Source organism: Alosa alosa, chromosome 10, assembly GCF_017589495.1.
Source record: "Alosa alosa isolate M-15738 ecotype Scorff River chromosome 10, AALO_Geno_1.1, whole genome shotgun sequence".
NCBI lineage: Eukaryota > Metazoa > Chordata > Actinopteri > Clupeiformes > Clupeidae > Alosa > Alosa alosa.
This window is the reverse complement of record NC_063198.1, coordinates 25,856,369-25,881,032: the sequence shown is the minus strand read 5'-3', so window position 1 is coordinate 25,881,032 and position 24,664 is coordinate 25,856,369. Positions and strand designations below refer to the sequence as shown.

The 24,664-nt window shown below is 41.6% G+C and overlaps 2 protein-coding genes and 2 long non-coding RNA genes across 4 annotated transcripts; all 4 read right to left on the bottom strand.

Annotated features, from left to right (window-relative positions):
* Window positions 1-2,215: 2,215 nt before the first annotated feature.
* On the bottom strand, window positions 2,216-4,408 carry LOC125302025 (caveolin-2-like). The gene is made up of 3 exons (XM_048254969.1): window positions 3,970-4,408; window positions 3,244-3,431; window positions 2,216-2,862 (listed from the first exon to the last, which is right to left on the bottom strand). The coding sequence occupies exons 1-3, from the start codon at window positions 4,228-4,230 to the stop codon at window positions 2,712-2,714; spliced, it is 600 nt and encodes a 199-aa protein (XP_048110926.1). The 5' UTR covers window positions 4,231-4,408; the 3' UTR covers window positions 2,216-2,711.
* Window positions 4,409-10,006: 5,598 nt separating this feature from the next.
* On the bottom strand, window positions 10,007-10,906 carry LOC125302031. The gene is made up of 3 exons (XR_007194822.1): window positions 10,501-10,906; window positions 10,185-10,295; window positions 10,007-10,058 (listed from the first exon to the last, which is right to left on the bottom strand). It is a non-coding gene; the product is annotated as an uncharacterized LOC125302031 (long non-coding RNA).
* Window positions 10,907-11,272: 366 nt separating this feature from the next.
* On the bottom strand, window positions 11,273-11,996 carry LOC125302032. The gene is made up of 3 exons (XR_007194823.1): window positions 11,829-11,996; window positions 11,630-11,712; window positions 11,273-11,345 (listed from the first exon to the last, which is right to left on the bottom strand). It is a non-coding gene; the product is annotated as an uncharacterized LOC125302032 (long non-coding RNA).
* An 8,232-nt stretch (window positions 11,997-20,228) lies between these two features.
* gpr61l (G protein-coupled receptor 61-like) lies at window positions 20,229-24,468 on the bottom strand. Its single transcript, XM_048254953.1, has 2 exons — window positions 23,971-24,468; window positions 20,229-22,354 (listed from the first exon to the last, which is right to left on the bottom strand). Exon 2 carries the CDS (start codon window positions 22,266-22,268, stop codon window positions 20,943-20,945), a length of 1,326 nt encoding a protein of 441 aa, XP_048110910.1. The 5' UTR covers window positions 22,269-22,354; window positions 23,971-24,468; the 3' UTR covers window positions 20,229-20,942.
* Window positions 24,469-24,664: the final 196 nt, after the last annotated feature.

Here is a 24,664-nt window from a genome sequence, read left to right as displayed (position 1 = left end):
AGTTTATACAAAGAATCTCATAATTTTGATAAGGTGTTCAGTTCATTCAGCAACTTTGATTTTACCTGAGCTCAATGCTTTGTTGTGGCTGATGACGCTGCAGAGCACCTGTGAAATATTAGATTGATTTGTGCTGCAGATGAAATGGATTTCTTGCTTCTTGTTTAAAGTTTGGAAAATGAACCAAGCCCTTTTCAGCACTTGTAATGAAGAGTTGTTACAAGAAATAACCACTCTTCATGAACAAACTTTAATGAGTCCCGGAAAAGAACCTTCTTGTCATTTCAGCAGTATAGTGGAGAATGCCAGCAGTATATCTGGCCATTTCCGCATAGAGACCACATAGCTCTGGAGGTAGGAAGAATTGAAGACATATTTGGATATATTTAAATGGCCTGGAATGTGCTTGGTCTTAAAATAGCTGTTTTGGATAAACAGAAACCATAGTGATACATGACTAACTCATGATTCAAGTTTAAACTGATCCTATAAAACTAAATCCTTTGACTTGGCCCTGCCACACTCTTTAACACACAGTTGATGCCTACAGTATCACATGATGGCATGGCATATGTGCGCACTGTATGCATGGATTTAAAAGCCAACATGTACATGTATTTAGGCAGCACACACTTTATTTTAGAGACAATGCGTGTCATTGTGACACTAATAGCAACAATAATGGAGCTAAACGGCCTCGGATTGTGTTGCATAGTATCATATTACATTTTAATGCAGGCAAATCGGGCGCGCTCAGCGGCCTGATGATCCCGAGGAGAGACGACAAGTGTGAGGGGAGCGGAGGAATGTCTCCAGCGCGGCGGCAAAGCAACGTTAACCTCATTACAGATATGTGGCCATCAGCTTGTGAACGAGGGTGGGGTAGGGCCCTGGAGGAAACGCTACAGAAATATCTCCGAGAGTGCCAGGCTAAGCATGCGTGTGGCTGCTGTTTATGTAAATACAGTAAAGTGAGCTGGGAAGCTGCTCTCTTGTCTTAGTAAGTAAGACAGGAGAGCATAAGTAAGCTTAGTAGCTACAAACATAAGTAAGCTTAGTAGCTACAAATAAACAGACAGACAGACAAACATACTTATCTAGAATTTATTTTCTATTTTCCAACCGGTCAATGATGCTCTCATGCTGTTTTGGCAACACTGTTTGCGCACTGCCAAAGAGCAATAGAGAGATGCCATGCTATAATAACTGAAAGTCAAAGCCATCAAAACAATGATCACTGCCACCAAAGCATAAACAAATATAAAATAGCCTACCAACAATCACCATACTGCATCCAGATGATCAAGCATTAGACATTACTGTCCCGTGGTTGTGGATAACTTTATATGCCTTCACCATCTTAGCCTTTCTTCAATGACCTGAACCTGGAGACCTACAGTATTACTGTGAATTACTCCTCCTGAATAAAAATATCCAGCGGCTATCTAGCCCTCAGTAAACACAGACCAATAATTCAAACCAATAACTAAAATCTTCATTAAGCAAACACATGGCAATATCTTAAGTAATACCACACAGAGAAAAGAAATGTGTGGCTTAAATTAAATCTCAAATGTCAAGTCTTGGAACTAAACCAATGAAGATGAGAGGAGGGGGGATGAAAGGCGTTTGATTGGAACAGGATATATGTCTGTTTGGGAGGATATCTCTCCTCAGGCCTGGACCTCTCACACTCCATCCATTACCACTGATGTCTGATGTGGAACTTGGACTGGTCAGTTGGAAAATTACATTGTACTCACCTGGCCAATATGCTCCACTGACCCCCTAATCAGAACACAGGGTGCTGTCAATAGGATCTCTTTCATTTTCACCCACATTTGGAATTTCCCTTGAGTATGGTTGGGAGTGTTCTCTCTCTCTCTCTCTCTCTCTGTGTGTGTTTTATAAGTTAATGCAAAATCTGGAAACCTTTGAGGAGGTGTGGTGTACCAAACAAGCACTTTGCACTGTGATTGAAAATGAATTGCATTTTAGCCATCTTTTATAAAAATGGTTTTATGATCTTTTTTTATATCTCTAATTTGTGATGACAGAGTGATTGATTGACCTGTTTTTGGTTTTGTAAAACTGGAATAAAGTATGGTTAAAATCTCAATCTCTCTCGTGTGTGTGTGTGTGTGTGTGTTTGCACACGTCGGTGTGTATACACAAAATGTGTGATTGACACTGAAAGTAATAGGTTGCAGACGTATTTTCACAAACTTTCTTTAATGGGTCTTTGCACTTTGAGGTCAGACGAGTCATTCTCCAGAGGACATCCCCTAGTTTTATGTCCAACGCCAGACCACTTTTTGCGCTACACAAACACAGTGTCTTGAAACGGCAAGAAATGTGAAAAAGTTAACAGAGTCATACCTATCTGCAGTGGTTCAAAAAGAATGGTCTCAAAGTGTAGTAGTTCTGTTGGACATTTGATCACATTTTGCCTTTAAAGTGTCCATGAATAAGTCAGCAGATGATGACCGATATCATTTCATCCGCTCTTATCTACTGAGGCTTAGCCTGGCATTACCTGTGGCTTTGATGTGCACGCCACCGTCATTTCTCACTTAGATTGACAATTTAAGAAACTAGCTCATTTAATTACATGATTTATGACATGTGATAAATATATTTTACGTCACATAATTATGTGTGTGAGTGTGTGTGTGTGTGTGTGTGTGTGTGTGTGTGTGTGGTGTACAGCTTCAGTCCTTAGCCACATGGATGTTGATAGCTCCGCAGCACTTTCCCAGGCTGCTGAAGAAGGGGGCGATGAGGATGTCCAGCACGCTCCCCCACACCACCTTGACCCAGTGCATGTTGATCAGCGCCAGCTGCATACAGGGCATGATCAGCCTGGAGAGAGAGAGAGAGACGGGAGAGCAACGCACATGTGAAATGCCGTTGGAATAGAAACTGGTCTGTGCCGTTTTCTCATCACAGCTAATGTCAATCAGCCTCGTTCGCCTCACACACATTCTGTCTGATAATTAATAACTATTATGAATATGATATAATATATAAATAAAATTGTTCCCTCACTCAACCTTCATACAGTAACTCCCACCTAACACAATTCACGTCCCACTTCATTCACATTTGTTCTCCACTCATGAGTAGCTGTACCCATGTAGGCTACTTTACATGAATTACACTATCAAACAGGCACTTTCACCATGTGTTCTTTCCATTTGCATAGTAAATAAGAAGCTCTGTGTAATCTTGTACTTCTCTCACCATATATGCAGGCAGCTGAGGATGGCGAAGAGGATACCAGCGACCAGTGAGATGGGGACGGCCAGCAGGAGAGATATGAGACGGTAGAACCAGAGGCGGGACACCTCAAACAGCGCGTTGCTCCACAGCCAGACCTTATCAAAGCTGCGCACAGACGGGGGCTCCGCAATCACGTCCTCAAAGGTGACCTGCAGTGACAGGTGTTGACCATCAGAGAGGCACCAAGCAACGAGCACTGTTTGTAAATTTTGATCATCACAACATTAAGCTTGTGTTTGAGAACACACAGTGATTGTCCCTGATGATAAACAAAGAATCAATGTTTGGGCTGACTGATGATGTCCCACACTCAGGGAGACAGAGCAGACTGCTCAGATCAGGAGTTGTTATTCCATGGCAGCCAGACAGCCAACCAACACTGAGATGTACCGGTAATTAGCCCCCAGAAACATCCGTTTTAATCCAGGGACATGAAATTAAGACACAGAGGTGCTACAATCTGCCACTAGAGGGCACTATAGCTCCATATGTCTAGTGTCCAGCCTCTCACAGTTCCTGAAATTACAAGTTTCATCTGATGTTGAGAGGCTAAAAGTTGTTGTTGATGTGATGGATCTTCAAGTATTAGAAATCTTTTCATATTTTAAAATTAAAGCCCACGTAACATTGTTATTGTTTGACTATTATGACCATTGGTTTTTGAGATACAGTGGAAGAGGTGATTACCTTAAGGCATTTGTTGACTCCCTTAGGGTCCCTGTCTTTCACCAGAGGCTGGACACTGCTTGGAGTGGACGTGGGTTCTCCTTCAGGGTCCTCCTCCCCCTGTCCCGTACTCTGCTCCTCCGGGGCCACGTCTTCCTCTGGCCCGGGCTCAGGGGCCGAGTACACCCCCGGCTGCTCCCACAGCTCGGACCTCAGCTGCTGCTCAAGGCTCTCCAGGTTGATCCTGGTCTCGGGCGGAGAATCTGTCCTGTCCACATCCATGTCCGCGTGTGTGTGTGTGTGTGTGTGCACGGCGTGGTGCGGCGCAGCGTTAAAGATGGGGCATGGAGGAAACGCGACTGAGGAAACCAGAAGGGTGAGTTGCAGCTTGTTGTCTGACAGGTCATCTACACTCTTCTCCCTGCGAGAGGCAGGTCGCTCACACCAGAGTGGGACATAGTGGACGCATGACTCCACTCTCCTCCAGAATGTCCCACTCTGTGCTTACGGCTGCCACCACCCAAACCTCTCCAGCGATTCATTAGGGCCTGCATGAGAAACAGCACACTGTGGAAACCAATTAGTGCCATGAGCATAATGTGGCTGAATGTGTACTTTAGTGATGGTGAAATGCCTCCACTCGTACTAGACTCTAGTATACTCCACTACTATACTCATTAACTAGAGCTTATAAACTTAAAGGATATCAGAGATCTCTTACACCAGGGAGTTTCATCTGATTGTGAACCAGGGACTAATTACGCAACCCCAGGAACACCACTGAATAAAAATACTGATTCCCACATTGCAACTACAGTACATTACTGAATCCATGGTCACGGACCACTAGCAAAGTCCTCACAGGAGCACAAGTGGGCCGCGGACCACTGGTTGAAAACCCCTGTCTTACACAATTATTGCTTAAAATGTGGCTGCTTTTTACCAGAGTCCTTTTAGGCAAGTCCCTCCACTCGACGGCCATATACCAACGTTTTATGGGCACTCATCGGGCACAGTCTTTGGGTCGAACTGCGCGTGCGCAAGGCTTCACGACACCAATCTTGCTCCAGCGGCGAGATCACAACACATGATTGGCACGATGTCTTCACAACACACCATATGATTGGCTCAATGCATTCACATGTCGACGTTTTGCCGAGGAAGGGGTGGGATATGTGTAGATAACGGCCATATTGGCGTGACAAACTAGCCCCATGCATTTCTATGGAGTATTTTTTGAGTGCTGTGTCTCCTCATTAGAAAGTCTCTGTTTTTACACAAAGTTGAAAATGAGCTGCACTTCCAGATTTACTGCCACTACATGCCTCCTCAGGTGAGATGGAGTTAAAACTAAAGTGCTTCATCAACAGGATCAACTTTGGGAGTTCCTGTTTTTCTTTATCAGGGCTGTTTGGAAATTCTATGTCAGTCTGTCAGCTGTTCCTCACTGAAAACCTTCTCAGCCACCAAGTCAGTCAAGTGAAGTTAAGTTTATTTATATAGCGCATTTCATACACAGAGGTCATTCAATGTGCTTTACATAAACAAAACCAAACAATAATAACAAATAAAAGCATAAAAGGGCAATATAGTCAAAGAATAGTTCAAAAGGTAAAGATCATAATAAAAAAAAAACATAAAACACACACAGTAAAATCATTTAAAAATAGAGAATGATTAAAAAGACAAAGACACAAGGTAGAATCATTTTCGAGACAGACACCATCTGCCTCATATCACAGTGTACAGCGCTCTCTGCTGGTCAGGCTTGGAATAAGGTTCAACCTTTAACCAAGACTGAACAAGCCCTGTGAAAAAACCTTTCTCACTTTTTTTGCACACACAAACATCAACTCTAAAAATATCTCACGTACAACAACTGAATTTGGTAAGACTGCTTTTAGCTATGCTGCTCCTTGGTGTTGGAATTTGCTCCAAAAAGTTTTGAAGCTTTCTGTTTTTATCCCACTTGGACATTGTAAACAGTTACTTAAACGATCCAAATCTGAACAGTGCACATGCTTCCAATGACCCCTTTATGTGATTTTTATATTCCAAATCTAAACAATGCACATGCTACCAATGACTGCTTTATGTGACTTTTATATTGTTTTTACATGTACATTGTATTGCATTATACTCTTTTATATTGTTTTTACATACTGTAAATCTGTTTTGTTTGTTGTGTCACTGGCTTGTGTCGCTGTTTTTTTGGTCTGTCTAGTCCTCATGTCTTTCTTCTATGTTATTCTGTCCTTATTAGTCTGTCTTGTCATCAATGTTTCTGTGTAACTTGTGTATCTGTTGCCCCAGAGCTCCCTTGTAAAACAGATTTGAATATCTCAATGGGACATCACCTGGTAAAATAAAAGAACAAATAAAAAAATAAATAAAACACAAACACACACACACACACACACACACACACACACACACACAGCCACTAATTTCAGTGTGTGACCATACAAGACCATATTTCACTGACGGCACAGAGCAGCACATAAGTATTTTCATTTTTATGAAGGTAATTTGTAATACTGAGCCTTTGAGAAGATGCTGATGTCATGTGAGTACCCTATGTGATCCCCCATCAGTGCGTCAGTATCTGAGCGAGTGTATCAAGGTGACAGATCAGAGCAGGGACACACAAGCTCAATCATGGAGCTTATGAGGGGGGTTGGGTTCAAGTGCCTCTGGTTCCAGTGTGCAACAACAAAATAGCATCTCCATTGTCCACCCCCTCATCACCTGGTAGATACTGGACACATATTATCATGCACCGATTCAGCGCTCTCAAAAGGTTTCTGCCCACAGCCCCATCCTCTGGACTGAATGACATCTCCTCTCCTCATTACTCCCTCCTTCCCCTTTGTTCTTCTGTGTCCTCTCCATTTTCCGAGGGCCATTATTCTTTTTGTTTACTCTCTTTTTTTTCTCCTCACGGCTGTCAGTGTTGGGCTTTTATTATTGTACTCAGCATTGTCATTTAAATATGCACATCACAAAAGAAAGACCGGTCAAGCAACAACTGAAGGCCAGACCTTTAAAACAGAGTTGGAATGGAGAAAATGGAAATACAAATTTCAGTAAGTTTAGGGCTCCCCTTTTGTCCTTCAGTCATGGAGGTTGGTCAGTTTCACGTATCAGTGGTCTTTTTTAGACTGGTCACTGTCAGCCTGTGTATCCCCTAGCAACAGAGCATCTAGCGTTAATGTGCGCTCTGTGTCCGAACATGCTTGACCTCAGTGCAAGTGCTTATTCCCCAGAGTGGGCTCTGCACCTCCTCCATCCTCTGAGGCTCCTAAGAGCATCCACAGAGAGAGCCGCCACACTGCGGAGGCTTGGGAAGCCGGGGGTGGGGAGGTGGAGGGTGGGGGGGTCAACGCCGATGACGCTGACACGCACAGGCAGAGCAAATTCATAGTCTTTTAGGAAAATCTGCTTTCTCTGACCTTTGGACCCATTAACAGATCACCTTCCTTCCTCTATTAATAGCGTGTGTTAGCCTTGACAGTGTTTGTGGGCAAGGTTTTTTTTCACTGGAAAAAAATCCACTAATCCCTCCCAGATAGCCCAGGGAAAACAGCTATGACCTGTCTAGTCAAGAGTCTACTTCATTGTTTGAACTTCTGATATCCACATCCACAGCTGTTATTGGATGCTATACCCACCATGTGTACCAAGGTGTCATTTTGTAAGATGAGGCATAATGCAATTGAGCTGAATAATCCATCCAATCTCTTTCAACTACTGAATGTCATAAGAATGACCTGAAACATTTCCAATGAACTGGAGCATTGTGGATATCATCACCATCAAACGTATTTTATGATGTGATGGGGATATCTAAAATACATTAATATCAATTTAATTTAAACACACTCACACTGGATCACACTGGTGACAAAGTGTATTAGCATTAGTACTCTAGTAGATTAGTGCTATTCATTATTATTTGATTGTGTTTGTGAAATTAAAACACTAAATTAAACTAAATGTGTTAATTGCTGTGTTGACTGAAAGAAACTACAGGGAAGCACACTTTAATACAGACAGATCTCACCGTTGTGTTGTGTCACTCTGATCTTAGACTGCTGCCACTGCTGAGTGTGGGAAAGATCAGATCCTCCCTTTGCTTTATCTCCACAAAGACCACACATACTGTACAACTGCATGTCAGTCTAAACCACATAGAGTCACAAATAACACCACACAAGTCAGATCACTAATTAGAAACAATTAGCTGACCCTGGGGTTCACTTAGTGATATCTATCTTGGAAAGATGTTCCTCAAAATGCACAGATAGATATCTGCACATCAAGGTTATGTGATATAGTGAGTCAAAAAGATCTGAATACATCACACACTAGCCTATATGATCATTCTTATCATCATTATATCATCAGTGTTTCAGGTTTTTGACTGTGCAGTTGAGAGTGATTAACTCATGATCAAAGTTTTGTAGAAAAAACGAACAGACGCAGCGCAGATAAAACAGTGATCTACTTAAAAGTCCCGGACAATTCCATGATAGCACAGCTTCCGCATGGCTACCCCTACAGCTTAAGTGGGTCTGATTTGCGAACTCGGAGTACCGTGTCCCGCCATGCCACACCTGCTGCTCTAGATGTTTCTGTAGCCATGGAACATCAGAACAGTCTGCCACAGACAACCAGTGAGCGGATTTACTTGACTTTGATCCCCAATCTGACCTGATGGTTAAAATCGTACACTTCCTGTGTGGTCATACCTGTTTGAGGCCACTATCCAATCCACCCAGAAGCCAAAAAGAAGTATTTGTACTGTATTTGTGTTTGTGAGGTTTGCAAGCCTTTCTGTCTTGTTCTCCCTGTATTCCTACTGTATATGGTCCTTCAGACCCAAGAATATGTCCTTTATATAGCTCACGCTAAGGACACGCTTCTCTCTCACACTTTAATAATTTGCCTTTAATCTTCATCACAGTGTCTCCTCTCCAGATGCTATTTTGGTCTGGCTCTGATCCTGATACCCAGGTAGCATTCTGACGTTGGGCCAACGTTGGCCCAAGGTCAGTGGTTGTGTTGGCCCAACGTTGGCTGCTGACGGTGGCCCAACGCCATTTTGTCCGGTGGCCCAACGTTGGCCCAACCATTTAATTAGACCATCAGCAGACCTTTGGCCAACCCTAACCCAACCATATGCCAACTTAAAAAGCCTACCCAGCCAACCCAAAATACACCTTACCAACGCTATGCCAACCCGAAACCTACCTTTCTAACATTGGGCCAACCATTTCATAGACCGACTGCCGACCTTTTGCCAACCCCAACTCAACCATATGCCAACTTAAATAGCATACCTACCCCAAAAATTACACCTTAACAACACTATGTCAACGTTCTAACCTTAAGATGACTGCTTATTTCAGCAGAACACTCATCTTGATATTTTGGCCACCTTTATGGTTATTACAGTAATATTACAGTAATTTAGAAATTACTTACTTGATCACAATGATTTTACCAATCTGCCCTGAACTTGTAATCTTAATAGTGATATAATACCAACACGAGATTAAGGGTTAAAATAAATACATTTAATAATACATATTGATTTAATAATAAACATTTATGTGATGAGATCCTCAAGGGTTGATGGGTCATCAATCAGTTCTGCTCCTATAAAATAACAGAAATTACTTTTAGTTACTTTTAGAAATTATTTTGTTTTGCTTGCTCAAATAAGACTTCACTGCATTAGGAAGATTATACAGATAATTTGTCTAACAAGAGATTACGAAATGTGTAATATTAATAATGTTGTCTTCCAAGTGTAATCAAGCAATCATTTTATTAACTGGTGCCAATGTACAATCTATGGAGGCCTATTTCATAACATTCTCTTTAATTATGTACAAAATGATGTTAATGCCTTCAGGTCACTTATTTCCACACTTGTCGAATAGTTATTCATTTCGAGCATTAGATAAAAAGATGAGACAAAAAGGTAAAACAATTTAGGACTATGCACTAATGACTAAAAACTTACAATGTCAGATATTTCAGACACTTCCTCGATTCACTGCTGATGTCAGATGGAGGATGTGATGGGGAATGTGTCTGCCTCTCTAAATTGAGGAAAGAAATTCAAGTTAACTACTTACTATTTCACAACTGTGATGATAAATAAAAGTCAGCAATACAGACATACAGGCAATTACAAATATTTTTTGATTGGTTGTTGAAATCTGTACCCTTTTCTGATCTCCTTTTTCTCCCTCCATTTCGGTCACCGCTGTATTTTAGCCATGTTTTTATCTTTTCTTCTGCCTCCATTAAGGTGGCCCCTTGTTGTTTGGCAGCATCTGCGTGGGGAATTTGGGGGAATTGAATGGAGAGTGAAGGATAATATTTTACTCTTAAAATCAGTTTAAAAACCACTGATTTAGAACATGACGTGAAGTTTTGTTGTGTAGGGTAGATAATATACTGGATGTGTACAGCAGGCTACCAATCAGAATGTGTGTAGAATAAACATTGAATGAAATTGTAAAAGAGCTGTGGGCCTACCTATGATGACTTTTGCCAGGTGCAACACAGAAAAAGGACTTTTCTGCCCCCTGCCCATCCAGTTAAACTTTTTCGCTAAATCATTGCTGATTGTTTCACGCATGATCCTGTAGATTATATCTTTTATTGTTGTCCTACCCAAACTCATGAGATGTTTTACCTATAAAATGAAATGGTTGTGCATACATGATTAAGCTTGTCAAAAGGTGGAACATAACTACAAGCACTACACAGTGCTATGGGCTACCATACACTCCCATAACAGAAGAAAAGTGGCATAGCAAGAAAGCTCACAATTGGTGCCTCCAAAGCTTCACTACTAGGACAAGGCATTAGTGATTCTGTAGTAGAGTTGAGTTCAAGAGGTGATTTCAAGAAGTATTTAGGATAACTCAGACAGTTGAGTTTACTGAAAGAATTGAAATGAGAGCGAAGGAGGAAGATCAAACTATCGGTATCCAAGAAACGGATGAACCACTCACGTACAATCCTTTTAACAACACTATTTAAAACTATTTATTGTATTTATGTATGTATTCCTATTTATTCATGTATTTATTCAATGGCTTATTTATGGTATTTATTGATTATGAGAACTACTAATAACTAGAGTATAGGTTTACATACACAACATAAACAGAACTTACCAGAGAGCCGTGTTTCCTTGTCAGAAAGCCGGTCCTCCATTTTTTTATATCATTAATATTTTGTAACGAAACTCAAAATCTGGAAAACTGCTGACTTCAGTGACACTCTCTCTTCTCAAAATTGCCTGAAGCAGAAGAGAATTTTGTCTGACTTGGCCTTTATCTCCTCTAGCATCTGAAAGAGTCGGAGTTCTCTTTCTGAAACAGACAAAGTATATAACTTTATATAACATGTGTCTACTGTTTTGCATACTCAATTTGAAAATTATTACATTCTGTTTTTATTTAGCATTTTACATGATGTCCCAAGTTCTTTTTTTTTTTATTATCTAAATTGTGGTTGTAAATCAAAGCACATTGGATATTAAGGCTAATTGTTAAGAAGTTGTTGAAGAGTTTCTAATCCCTTTTATAGACTAAAAAGGTAATTAATAAAAGCTCCAAGTAAACTATTATAAAATATTTGGAATAGTTCTATGTACCATCTTGTCTTAGATCTGGGACTGTCTCTGGTGTTGATGGTGGAAATTATTGCAGAATTTCTTTTTTGGTCTTTCCATTGTCTCTGCATATGAGAAACAGTGAGAAGAACAGTGAGAAACAGAATCAATACATGATATTCCAAAGTCTTGACCACTGTATGTTTTCTTTACATGTCATGTTTTCATCTGTGCTGTTTACCTGTGTGGAGCCTACTTGTTGAGGCCTGAACTGGAGGTCTTCCTGAGGCTGCAGGTGGAGGGGCTGATGTAGACCTAAATCCAACATATTTCGATGATGGTCTGTTGGACACATTAAGTGTAATCAAATTTTTAAAGGTGCAGTGAACACTAGTAGCAAATAAGCACAGTCAGGCTATAAAAAGAAGAACAGAGAACAGAGGAAACATACACTCTTTTCCAAGACACTGTCCTCGTCTGTCGACTCCAAACCATTGCCTTTGCAGAACTTCACAAGCTTCCTTCGGGCTTTTTCATAGGAATCTAAATATAGAAACAAACAACATTGTTAAGCCTATTATCTGAACATTTGAAAATAACTGCTTATAGGCATAACTCACAAGGAGCATGTTTAATTTTGAGCAATAGATCTGAATAGTTATTTCTCTATATTTCTTAACATTGTAGAACTTCCTCAATAACTTACCATACTCAGCCACCCATTCAGTTATATATTCTTCCCATTCTTCATCAGGGGTTTCATTTTTTTCAACCGCTTTTCTACATTTAGTAGTATTATATGGGGGCCAAAAGGAAAATTTTTTATCGATGCTCAGCCAGTCACTTATATAACCTCTGTCTCATTTTTTTGTGAAAAAACAATTGAATACATCTACAGTATAAAACAAACAAACAAACAAACAAACATAGCTAGTGTTACAAACTATATACACTAATTGAAGCTCAATTAAGCAGTATGCAGTAAAGGATATGCCACAAACCCATCCTTATATTGTAAAAGAATGACTTTTGTAACAGTCTGAAGAGGGACAATAGTCAATGACTGCCCGGGTTGTTTCACAAAGGATATATTAAGACTTGATGAATCAATGGGGTAGGTAAAAAAAGATGATTTGTTTTGGAATTTAAGACAGACTAAATGTGATGCTTCCTTGTCTTTTAAAATATTTTTAACTATATGAATGACTCCATTGAACAGAATGTAGTTGTCTCCCTCTGATAAATTAATCAAAGTTCCACCATTAATATATTGCTTATATTGTGTAAATTGCATCACATTGTATGGAAGAGGCCCATTCTTATGTTCCTGGTAAACACCATCCTTGAAAACCCTTTTTTTCGCTCTGACACTTGCTTTTTCTGACAATCTCCTGATGATCTGTTGAAGGGGCTGGGTAGGGGTCCTAATCATTTTTTTAATTGTGTTGAGGAAGTTCTCAAATGGGAAAGCTGAGAAATTATGCAGAGCACCAAACTGCCTTGCATCATTGGCAAGATGTGTCAGCCCGTGTATGTTATACACAACGTAATTACCATAAACAGATTGAAAATGCTCAACAAATGTGATCAGCAACTTTTCAGCAAAATCACAGTACTGGAGGCACAGTGAGGGCAGCATAAAATTCTAATGGCTACATGCAGAAGCATAAAATTGTGGTATAGAACATTAGGCAGATGGTCTTTCAGTGCCACTGGACCAGTGTACAGGAGAAAAGTTCTGAACTCTGTGCATTCCACCTATCTACCTCAACAAGTGATCGCCCTTTCGTGCAAACTCTCTGGGGGAGTGTCATTGCAAAGGACACAAGAGCTGCAGAAATTAGGCCTATCTGATGAACACCTAAACGGTAGGAAGGTCCCCCATCCAAAACCCAATCAACTTTCTCATAACCCCAAGACAAACAAGGTGCATAAAATCTAATGGAAATTGGGAGACCATACCAATTCCAACCTCTGTCAACACACTGGTCCCTTTATGGTGAAACTCATCGTCTTTATTAATAAAAAAGCATCTGTCAGTAAAGGTGAATCGACTTCGGGGAAAAGTCATGCGATTTTCGCCCACGTTCCCTCCTGTGTGCATTTTTTTTCCAGCCATGGTATGCATTGTGGGCTTTAATGTTTTTCACGAAAGCCCGTGCACTTGCATCACAAACAAAATTAGAAATTTGAATATCTACACATTTGCCAATAACATCCACACCCTCTAATTTAAGCTTTCCATATTCATTCACAAATGTTTCCAGGAACAGATTGACATTCGCTGGTTTTTTAGACCCAAGATATAATGCAATGACGAATGGTTGCTTTGTTTTGTCTTCCTCTACCAAGCCTAGAATGGGCCAGAACTGCTGATTGCTGCTTTTGAACAAAGGTAGTCCATCAATATTTACTTGTAAATGAATGGCCTTTGGGAGAGGGTCTATCTGGTGTAATATATGCCTAATGCCTTTCTCAACTCCAAAATAATGCATGGTGCCACCTGCAATCTGCTGGACCTCATAATTAGTTGGAGTGCCTAAAAAAGTCGAGAATCCTTTGGGAGATAGGGATGATATTTTCTCAGGATGCCCAAGAGCCCATTTAGATGGCATTGTGGTACTTGGCTGTCTATTGCCCAACCTCTGAGCTCCTCCCAAGACACTCTGCAGACTCAACAGATTCTTCATCACTTGTGTCAGTTTCTGTCAGAGCATATGACCAAAATTCATCAATAACGTTATCGTCAACAACATTAAACTTAATTTCAGACTCTGATTCATAGGACATGGGCCAATCAGGTGCAGCATCTGACCACACATCATCAGAGGGGGGGCGTTTTCTGCCAGGCATACGGTATATTTAAATGCGTCGGCTGCGTCAGATTCAGCTTCAGCATTGGCGTTAACCTCACTAAGGATGTCGAAAGCCCTTCGGCTTTGCCTGGCGTTTAAGTGTTCTGTCTGAATAAATGTTGTTTGCAGACATAGTGTGTGTATCCCTGTAAGTATCGCGGCCAAACAAATAACTAACATTTAGCGTTACAGTTACAGCTGATATGCCTACGAAGCTAATGCCCATTGTTTACCTAACGTAAAATAGCTAACGTTAACTGTTAGCAGCTAACAGGCTAAAGGTAGGTGCTAGCTCATCTACATTTAATTGCTGGCTTGCCTATAGCTTCTAATGATAAGATTACATTTACATCAGATTGCTAAGCGTGAAGATAGTACATTGGTTTTATGTATATATATATATATATATATATATATGTATATGTGTAAAAAAATTTTTTTAATTGAGCAGATTACCTTGGACTGGCTGGCTGGGGTAACGTAACAGCTAGAAGGCTAGCGGTTGAAAGATAGCGGTAGATTCTATACAATTCTATATCAATGACTCACGTTCTCTTAGAAGAGCTCGCTCTTCTTTGGAGGTCCATGCTCCAATGCATCCATATGTTCAGGTGGTCTTCATGTTGTTATGTAGCGAGGACAGAGGATGATACCCATACAATACGGTGTGTTTACTATAGCAAGTTAAACGGACCTGCTGCTGGGAGAGGTTTGTTTAGATGACTTATTACAATGATTATCAATTAAATGTTTCTGGAATGTATTAGTTGTATGAAACACAAAGTAAGCTAAAACAGACCACAGACACACATGAACAAAGTTCAACAAAAAGACTTATATGCAGTAGTTGCTAGCAGTTGAAAACATTTAGCCATGGGCTAAATGTTATCTAACGTTCTCATTTCAACTTAGCCTGCTCTTGCATTTGAGAGGACCTACTTGCTATCTGCTGCATAGCTATATACATCAGGGGTCTCAAACTACCGGCCCGCGACTTAATGTCAAAATAATAATGTAATTCGGCCCATGAGGGTATTTTTTTTAATTGCGACAAACAACAACATTGATTAAAATAGACGATATATCCAAGTACAGTGACAAATCCCATTCTCATCCACTGCTAGACATCCAGAGCTCCGATTCAAGCCCAAATTCGCTGTACAAAGTTTTCAGGAAATACTTATTACACGCGAAAAGACAAGACGTGCATTTGTTTGTAATGGCGCTTGCGATGCAGGTCATAGTTTTGCATAAATTGAAGCAGAAATAGGCCTACACCAAATGTTGAAAAAACGTTCACGTTTGATAAAGTCTTGGGTAGGCTATGTTATTCACCTATTCATTCTGATTCTGAAGGAGAATATCTGCATTTTGGAGATTTATGATCGATCGTCTATTGACAGTGGTAGTCACGATGCGTAAGTGATGGAGGTGCGTCTTTGCGTGTATACGACGGTGTCCAGGCATAGGCTACCATGCTTATTTCGACCCTCTGCCCAATATACCTGGAGTTGGCAGTGGTAATCATGATGATAGTGTCCGTAATGGACGTGATACAGACAGCAGGGGGTAGTAAAAATAGGCTCTGAAGAACTACAAAGTCACCCACGATAGGAACTGATTTGACCAGGCTACTTTATTGTAGGCCTATAATAGCGGTTTGTGGTTATACTAATAGTTTACTATTGTTGGTTTTACATCTTAGGCCTACTGTTTCCTAATATGACAAACAAGAAAAGTAAACCTGCTCAAATATGTGCAACATCCAGTATACTGAAAGGTGTATCATTTGAGGTGCTTGCCATCCAGTGGCAAATTAGATGGGTAAATTTTCCTCCTTCATAAACTTTTGTTTATACTCAAACATTTTTACATTTACAGTAGGACTTTATCTCTGACCACTTTCAAGCCTTTTGAAATTTTGATGTCAAAATCAATGGTGTTGTTTTGTTAACCCTGCCACCTAAAAGTTTGTTTAAATAAGTTATGAGAGGAAAATATTTTTATCTGGTGTGAAACACACACATACCTGTTTTATGCTTTTTGTTTGTTTTTATCATTTGTATGAATATTTATTTTATCTATAAGCTAAGGTTGCTAGCACAGGTGTCTAAAAAGATTTTAAAAAAAGTTTTGTGTACTATTAGAAATAGCCATTCTTTTTTTGTATTATTCTTTAACACTGACATGGCCCTCAATCAGATGGCGATGGCAGAAGTGGCCCCCCAGCTCATTTGAGACCCTGCTTTACATAGTATAACAATTGTATTTGTGTTGGCGTTGTTCATTAAGCATGACCATAGACCAACATTACATATGCAAACTTAAACTTGAATAGGCTTTACCAACCTTACCCCAAATTTTAAGATTTTGATATGGTCTATTGTTAAATTGCATTTAGATACAACACAACAGACAAACTGAATCTTCGATTCGTTGTGTTCCTTAAGCGTCTGTATATAAATTCATGTAATCACAACAAATACTAAGAACATACTAAGGCTGATGCTTAGAGTCCACATCAAGGCCTAAGCATTTGTTAACAAAAGCCGTTGCTACTCTATCACAAGTCATACATGTTTCTGATATGTTGCTGATTGGATTATAAACAGCCACAGCAATGAAGAGGAATGGCTGAAGGACGAAGGAAATTGTATTTTTATTATTATTCTTATTTAATTATTTATATAATTGTGTTAAATGTTCCAAATGTAAAGCACTTTGAGCTGCATTCTGTGTATGGAAGGTGCTATACAAATAAAACTAATCATTATTATTATTATTATTAAATGTTATTGTATGCGTTGGGCATACGTTGTATGGGTCAGCCAAAATAGCCAACTGTATCAACATTGGCCCCACGTTGGGCACCGTTGTATAGGTCAATGCCGCACAGCCAACTCCACCAACGTTGGCCCAACGTTGGGCATACGTTGCATAGGTCAGCCCAACCTAGCCAACCAAATTTAACGTTGGGCCAACGTCAGAATGCTACCTGGGTAGGGACACTCAAGTTTATGAATGCCCGACCACATTGTACAGTCTCTTTCTAACACATGTACGTGCACACACACACACACAGACACACACACGCACACACACACACACACACACACACACACACAAACACACACAGTTCCTAATGTCTAAACGGTCTCAATTTGTTTTATTGCCTGAAGAGGTAAACCCAAGCTTAATTGACAAATGACAACAGCGGACAGTAACCATAGCAACCCGTACCTCCTCAGATCATTCACTCCCAAGGAGCTGTTTGAAACATGGACAAAAACAAAAACAACTCATCACATATAAAGGTCTTACCTACAACAGAAACAAACAACTTTCTTCATTTCAGTGTTACATAGTTTGTAGTTTAAATTCACACAAAACATTTGGTAGAAAAGAATAAAGCCAGTTAATTTGTTCTTAAATCCATGGTCAATTCTGTTAGTCAAAATGTAGCCTATGTTATACAACGGGGTAAAAGTTTACTACAATATAATTCAATATTCAAGTGGTGAAACAAAGAAGATTCTAGGCACAATTGTAATTTCTCCCAAACACAAATTTAACTGTCTGATTTTTTGTCTGTTTTTTTTAGGACATAGATGTGTCTGATGCCAACATTTGTATAGCCTACATGTTCAGATGGTCACTGTAAACCCATTAAACATTCATCAAACCCCCAGCAGCACACATTTATAAAACTTACTTATAAGACTTTGACAATTATGTATTGAATTGGGAGAGAGAGAGAGAGAGAGAGAGAGAGACGTGTGTGCATTGTGAATAGAGAAGCTGTCTGATAATCCAGGATATCACAGTGGGGTTTCTGCCATTTCATGCGTGTGGAGGATAATCCCTAGATCAGGGGTAGGCTATTCAATTAATCTTCAGCGAGGTCCAGTTACAGAAAAATTTCCTCAAGCAAAGGTCCAGAGCATCATAATGTTTAACATGCGTGTTTAGGCTATGCATATGTATGTATGTATAATATTAGGATGGATGGATGGAGCCTAGTTGTAGATAGATAGATAGATAGATAGATAGATAGATAGATACTTTATTGATCCCCAAGGGGAAATTCAAGAAATAGAATATTGTAGGCCTAGGCCTAATGTTTAATGTGAAATAAAATAAGTAGGCTAGCCTAAAAGGCAACATTCGAAATGAGGAGAAATAAGGCAACATAAGAGTAGCCTAATTGGGGAGAAAAACTGAGTAGCCTTGTCTATTGTTAAGATCTTAACGTGAACTTAAAATAAAATGAGCTGAGACAAGGATGGATATTCCACAGCTGGTTCCTTGAACCCAATCAGCAAGTTTATTTATTTATTTATTTATTTATTTATTTTATTTTTTTTTTTTTATGTTGACCCGAAATCCTGGAAACCCAGGAATATCACGTTGTTGGGCAGTGAATGCATGTAGGCTTAACTGTGGTGGATCAATCATATTGCCTTCTTAAATCGTAAAATATTCTGTGGTCTCAGTTCACTGTTGAATGGGCCTAGTCTACCCTATGCTTGCTCAAAATATATGCTTTGTCTAGTAGAGGTGCTTCAAATTGGCGCTTAAAATCGCCTGTCTCAGAATATATAGAAGAGGTCCAGGGCAATTCCGCGCAAAACTTGTCACATCCATATTTAGTTGGCGTTACGGACGTGACAGTTTTGCGTGGTATTGCCCCCGTATCGTTATATAAAGCTCTGTTCTCGCTGTGTAGCTTTCTCCTCTTTGAGCAATCGATGATTTGAAAATAACTTACTTATCGCTACTTTACTCACTGACTCGACTTTATCAGAATTCACAGATTTCACTGGCTGAGTAGCAGCAAGCGAAATGATGGTTCCTGAAGCTCCTGAAGTAAATGCTGTTATCCTAACCAACGAAACATTTAGCGCAGCTTTTAAATATTACGTGAAAATCTAAATTAAGCTATTATGGTCTGGGTCCGGATAGGATCACGTCACGGTCCGGACTCGGACCGCGGTCCGCCATCTGGTGATCTGCCCTAGATGAACCAGTAAGATGCAGTGTGTGTGTGTGTGTCCTCAGGCCAATTTAAGACGTGTCCTCTAGGCTGTGTACTGGTCACAGGTGATGCAAACTAAAGGACAAAACACACAACAAAAGTTATGTAACGGCCACATGCTGAGGTGAGGCTGGAGATGCCTGAGAGCAGGACGGCCATCATCACTGTTTGCTGTGGACAAACTCTCATCATCTGCATTTTTGGTCTCTATTTACCATGGTGCTACACAAATAGGAAAAGACCATAAAATGACACAGTGATATCTCTCTCAGGGCACTTTCATTGCTCCATAATGATTTCCTCTGTCCTTTGGTGTGTACACACACTGACGCGCACGCACACACACACACACACACACACACACACACACACAGGGACACTTACTCTCAAAACACTACTGGACCTCTGAAACTAGAGAGAGAGAGGGCTCTTGCGTCTTGTCTGTCCACTTCCACAGTGTTGTTGCAAGGCAGTGAGTAATGCTCAAGGCCAATGAGGAGTTGTCAGACTGCTGGCGTCATGTCTGAAGTCAAGGCTTCACCAAACCCAGCACCTTAGCACTACAGTATGGGAGCTCCAGCCAAGTGGAATAACAGCGATGACGGAGAACAGATGGCATAAGTGATAAATAATAGATTGCTATATCTCGCCAAAATTGATAAGGGATACTATATATGTCAGCATTTTCTGTTTATTTGATAAATAATAAATTGTTACACCTCTCCAAAATTTACAAGGGATACGGTATATCTCATTTTATATTTGTTTAATAAATAATAGATATCTTGTTTAACAAATACAATACATATATAAGTTGAACAGGTTCATAATATTTGTTTAAATTGATCGCAATGATGACGTATAAAGAAAAACATTTTTAATGTTCCATGAGAAGAACAGCTTCACTTCAAGCGTACAGTATTGGGTAAACAGTGAACACTGAGGTGGTAATAGTTTAAATGAAACGCTTAACTTCAGTTCATCAGCACTGAAATACCTGGAGAAACTGTGTTCATAGATTAACACATTGAGATCTGACAGTTGTTATGGATGAATAACAATGTTACTACAGGGCAATTTCATCTTGGCTGACAGTTTGGTCTGTAAGCCATTCCTGTGACTATATTAATGATTAAAAAAGGTTATGGCAATATGCAAAAAACAAATGGTCCAAGTGTCTTCTGTCCAGGACAGCACATCTCCTTGGAAAAAAGAGAGATTGGTGCTGCTAGATGAGGTGCTGCTAGAACTGCTTTGCAAAGCACTCCCTAACATGCTCCGAACAGAATTCACATGCAGTCAGATACAGGACGCTCCCTGTATTCACATGAAGCCAACTACGTGATATCCTCTGTGACCCATGATTGAGTGTCCAGACAAATTCCAACAAAGTGAATGCGGCACCTTGGCATTCAGTGACATTATAAAAAACCACATGGGGTTGGAGGTACGGGGGGCAAACCGGTCAGCTGTACTCCTCTGGGATCTGTCCAGGGATCCTCACCTCCTGGTTCAGCGTGTTCCTGGGGCTGGAGTTGGTGCAGCTGGAGCGTGTCTCGGCCGTGGTGCTGGTCCTCTGCAGGAACTGGAGGAAGTTCTCCTGGAGCGAGCCCTCGTGGCTGGACGCGGCCAGCTCTGCGGGCCGGCCAGTGCAACAGCGTCGTAGGCGCACCAGCTGCTCGCGGATCTGCCGGTTCAGCATGCCGTAGAAGAAGGGGTTGACGGCAAACGAGGAGTAGGCCAGCCAGGTGACCACCTCCTCGATGTCGCCAGGGCTCTGCACCGGAGCGGTGAGCGACAGGTGCAGGTGGAAGACGAAGTAAGGGAGCCAGCAGACCAGGAACTGGCCCACGATGACCGCCAGCGTGAGCGCGGCCTTGCCGCCGCCGCCGAACACGCGCTCCGGGGAGAGCCGCTGCTGCGGGAGGTTGCGCGTGGTGGTGATGATAGTGGTCTGGCTGCTGATGGAGTCCGAGCGGCGCTTGACCGCGGCGCTGGCGGCCCACGTGGGCACTGGCACCTGCTGGCGGGAGGCCACGCGCGCCACCTTGTAGACGTTGCAGTAGACTGCGAAGATGACCACAGCGGGCAGCAAGAAGCACAGCACGCTGAAGAGGACGGCGAACACCTTCCTTAGGCGGCTGTGGCTCCAGTGAAGGGAGCAGTGGGCCGCCGCAATGGAGCTCTGGTGGCCGTAGGCCGGCCAGCCGAACAGCGTCACCAGGGCCAGCAAGATGGACTTGACCCAGATGAAGACCATGACCCCGACGGCCAGGTTGAGGGTCATCTTCACCTCGTAGCGCATGGGGTGGACGATGTAGTAGTAGCGCTCCACGCTGATGGCGGTGACGGTGAGGATGGACGCGCAGATGAGGAACACGTTGAGGAAGATGTACACCTGGCACTCCAGCACCGTGAAGGAGACCGTGCCGAAGTAGGGCGAGCTCGAGATGATGCCCAGGGGCATGAGCAGCACGGCGCACAGCAGGTCCACCGCGCACAGGTGGCACACGAAGGCAAACTTCTTCATGTGCGGCGCGCGGGCGATGGCCACCATGACGCCTGTGTTGCCTAGCAACGCAGCCAAGTTGAGCGTCACCATGCAGAAGAGCCCCACCAGGTCCTTCATCTGCGACTGCGAGGTGGTGACCACCTCCATACTGGGCGGCGTGAGACGTGTGGGGGCCCACAGGCTGGTTGTGGCGTTTGGCACGGACGGGTAGGTCACAGGACTCTGCATTGGACCTGACCAAGCTTTTGCCATCATTGGACCTTCCTCTGCATTCTCCATTGTTCAGAATATGGCCAGCGACTCAGACCGCCATCACGGCACTTCACTCTCCAGACCCTCTGTGCAGGACTTATTGGGATGGAGAACTGAATCAATCAAAGATTTAAAAAAAATACTGCTTAGAACATTTTTACAATGGGAGAAAAACATTTAACACTTGAAGTTTATTCAGAGCAAATCCTTTCTAAAGGAACAGGTGTGTATGACAAATATATAGGAGCAGAGATTTACCTCACACTTTCAATATATAATAGACAGCTCTTCAGGGGTAACTGGCCTCCTTAGAGCAGATTGTTATTTTGCATATTTTAAACAATGGTACAATTATATGTGGTATTATGCCATATAATTACATAGCTGAAATACATTCTGCATTTTGGTGTATAATCTAAGAGAAATCATGTCATGAAAGCGCACAATGGGAGGAGAAATTTGATGCATTGTGTGGTATTTTTAGTCTATTTTTGTAGTCTTCTATATGACTATTCTTCAGTTGGCCTAATAGTAGTAAATTATGGTTAACACGTTTTATTTACCATAATTTGTTCAATCTTATTAATCAATCTTAATAAGTCATGACTATTTGAATAATTAAAAAAAAGAATAATACTGACCATGATCACCAATGCATGAAAAATCCATATTTCTGTTGTGTGTTCCTGTATATCTCACTGTTCGTGTGGTAAGAGGATAATCGCAAATTACTCCATAAATGTAAATGATCTTAGCAGGGCAAGGGGTGGCCTATGGATTGGAGGCTCATGGCTTTGTATATTTCAAAGCCATGACATCTCTGTTACGTAAGTGTGTCCTCTCTTCTAACCCTTAATCTAGAACATCAGAGCCAAAATATGTAATACTGAGATGTTCTGGTGGATGGTTTCACACATTAATGCTGGCCTTGTATCCAAAGGCTCATCCTCTGAATCATTTCTATTAATAGACGTGGTCTTTAAAATTCTTTGTGAATGCAATGCTCACCTCAAGCCAGTGGCACAATTTAATATTCAGATGTAGCACAGTTTAATATGAAGATCAGTTCATTGATGGACAGCTCTGTGATCCATACGGGTTCACAGACTGATTTATGGGCCCCTTGTTTTGTCTTTGTCGTCAAGGACAAATCGAGATGGGAGACACTGTAGGTGTTCTATTTTACATGTCTCTCAAAAACAAAGAGCTGAGAACACAAACAGCCCTATCTCCCCCTTCAGTAATGTGCCAGCTCCTTTCACCCAACTCAAGAATAATATGTTTTTGCACTGGATTACCTTCCGTAATCAATAATGTTAGCGGGTGGGATTATCTTTTGCTGTCAGTGATGTGGTCATGCATGAGTCACACATGATTGTCCCTAGGTCATCAACCAACCCATGACCTTCCCTCCTCAAGGCCACTCTTCTTCTCTAATGATCCCCACAGATCTGCTCCCTCGTAACAAAGTATACTACCCAGAATATTAGAAACCTTTCAGCCCTTTCACATTTGATAAATTAAAATAACATGGAAAACCTGCAAATAATAATAAATTCTGAGAAACAGTGGATGTCTTTTCTATTCTATTATCAATGAATGTACAGCATAGAGATGAAAGATACTCAGCATGAAGGTTCATTCCTTTGTATCATTTGATAAACAGCAAGGCCTAGGTAGAACATGCATAAGTCTACTTCAACATACAGATCGATACTCGTTCTCTTACCTTTCCCATCTTCTGTCTATTGAGAGCACAGTAAGATTCCACATATCCACATGTTCTGAACAGTACCTATATGTCACCCAGTGATGTTAACTCAAATGATCTACTGGAAGAAAACTACCATTTAACTAGTGAAGTTTCCGGTTATTTCCATTGAAGAGAACTTCCCAAGGTCAGTCCGCCGGCCCGGTCTATTCATGGAGCTGGTCGTTTCCCTGCACCGGAGTGATAAAAGATCACAGGGCCGATGGCCTGCCTCGGCCAGCCAAGCTGTGGGGACCTGAGCAGCGGTCGCCTGGTCTGGGCTGGTGCCCCACACAAAGCCTGTCCTGATGCTGCTATCTGTGAGGCTCGGCCTGACGGGCTCAGATAAGGTGCAAGGGCCAGGAGGAGAAGCTCCACTGGTGCGCTGATCAACACTCTCAGTAGCGCAGAGAAGCGTCTGTGACCCTGAGGATGTGTGAGGGACCTGTGATGCGGCTCGCTCTCCCCATCCCTCCTCCTCCTCCTCTCGTCTCTTCTCTTCTCTCACTCCTTCACTGTGTATGGCAGTGACTGTCACACATTGTGTGCCTTGCTGATCCCCCCCCCCCCTTCTCTCGGATAGACAGATGCTCCTCTGTCCCTTTGACAGGCAGATGTCCCCTGGGTCCTATAGTGCACCACGTCACTGACACCAATTTCAGACTCACCATTG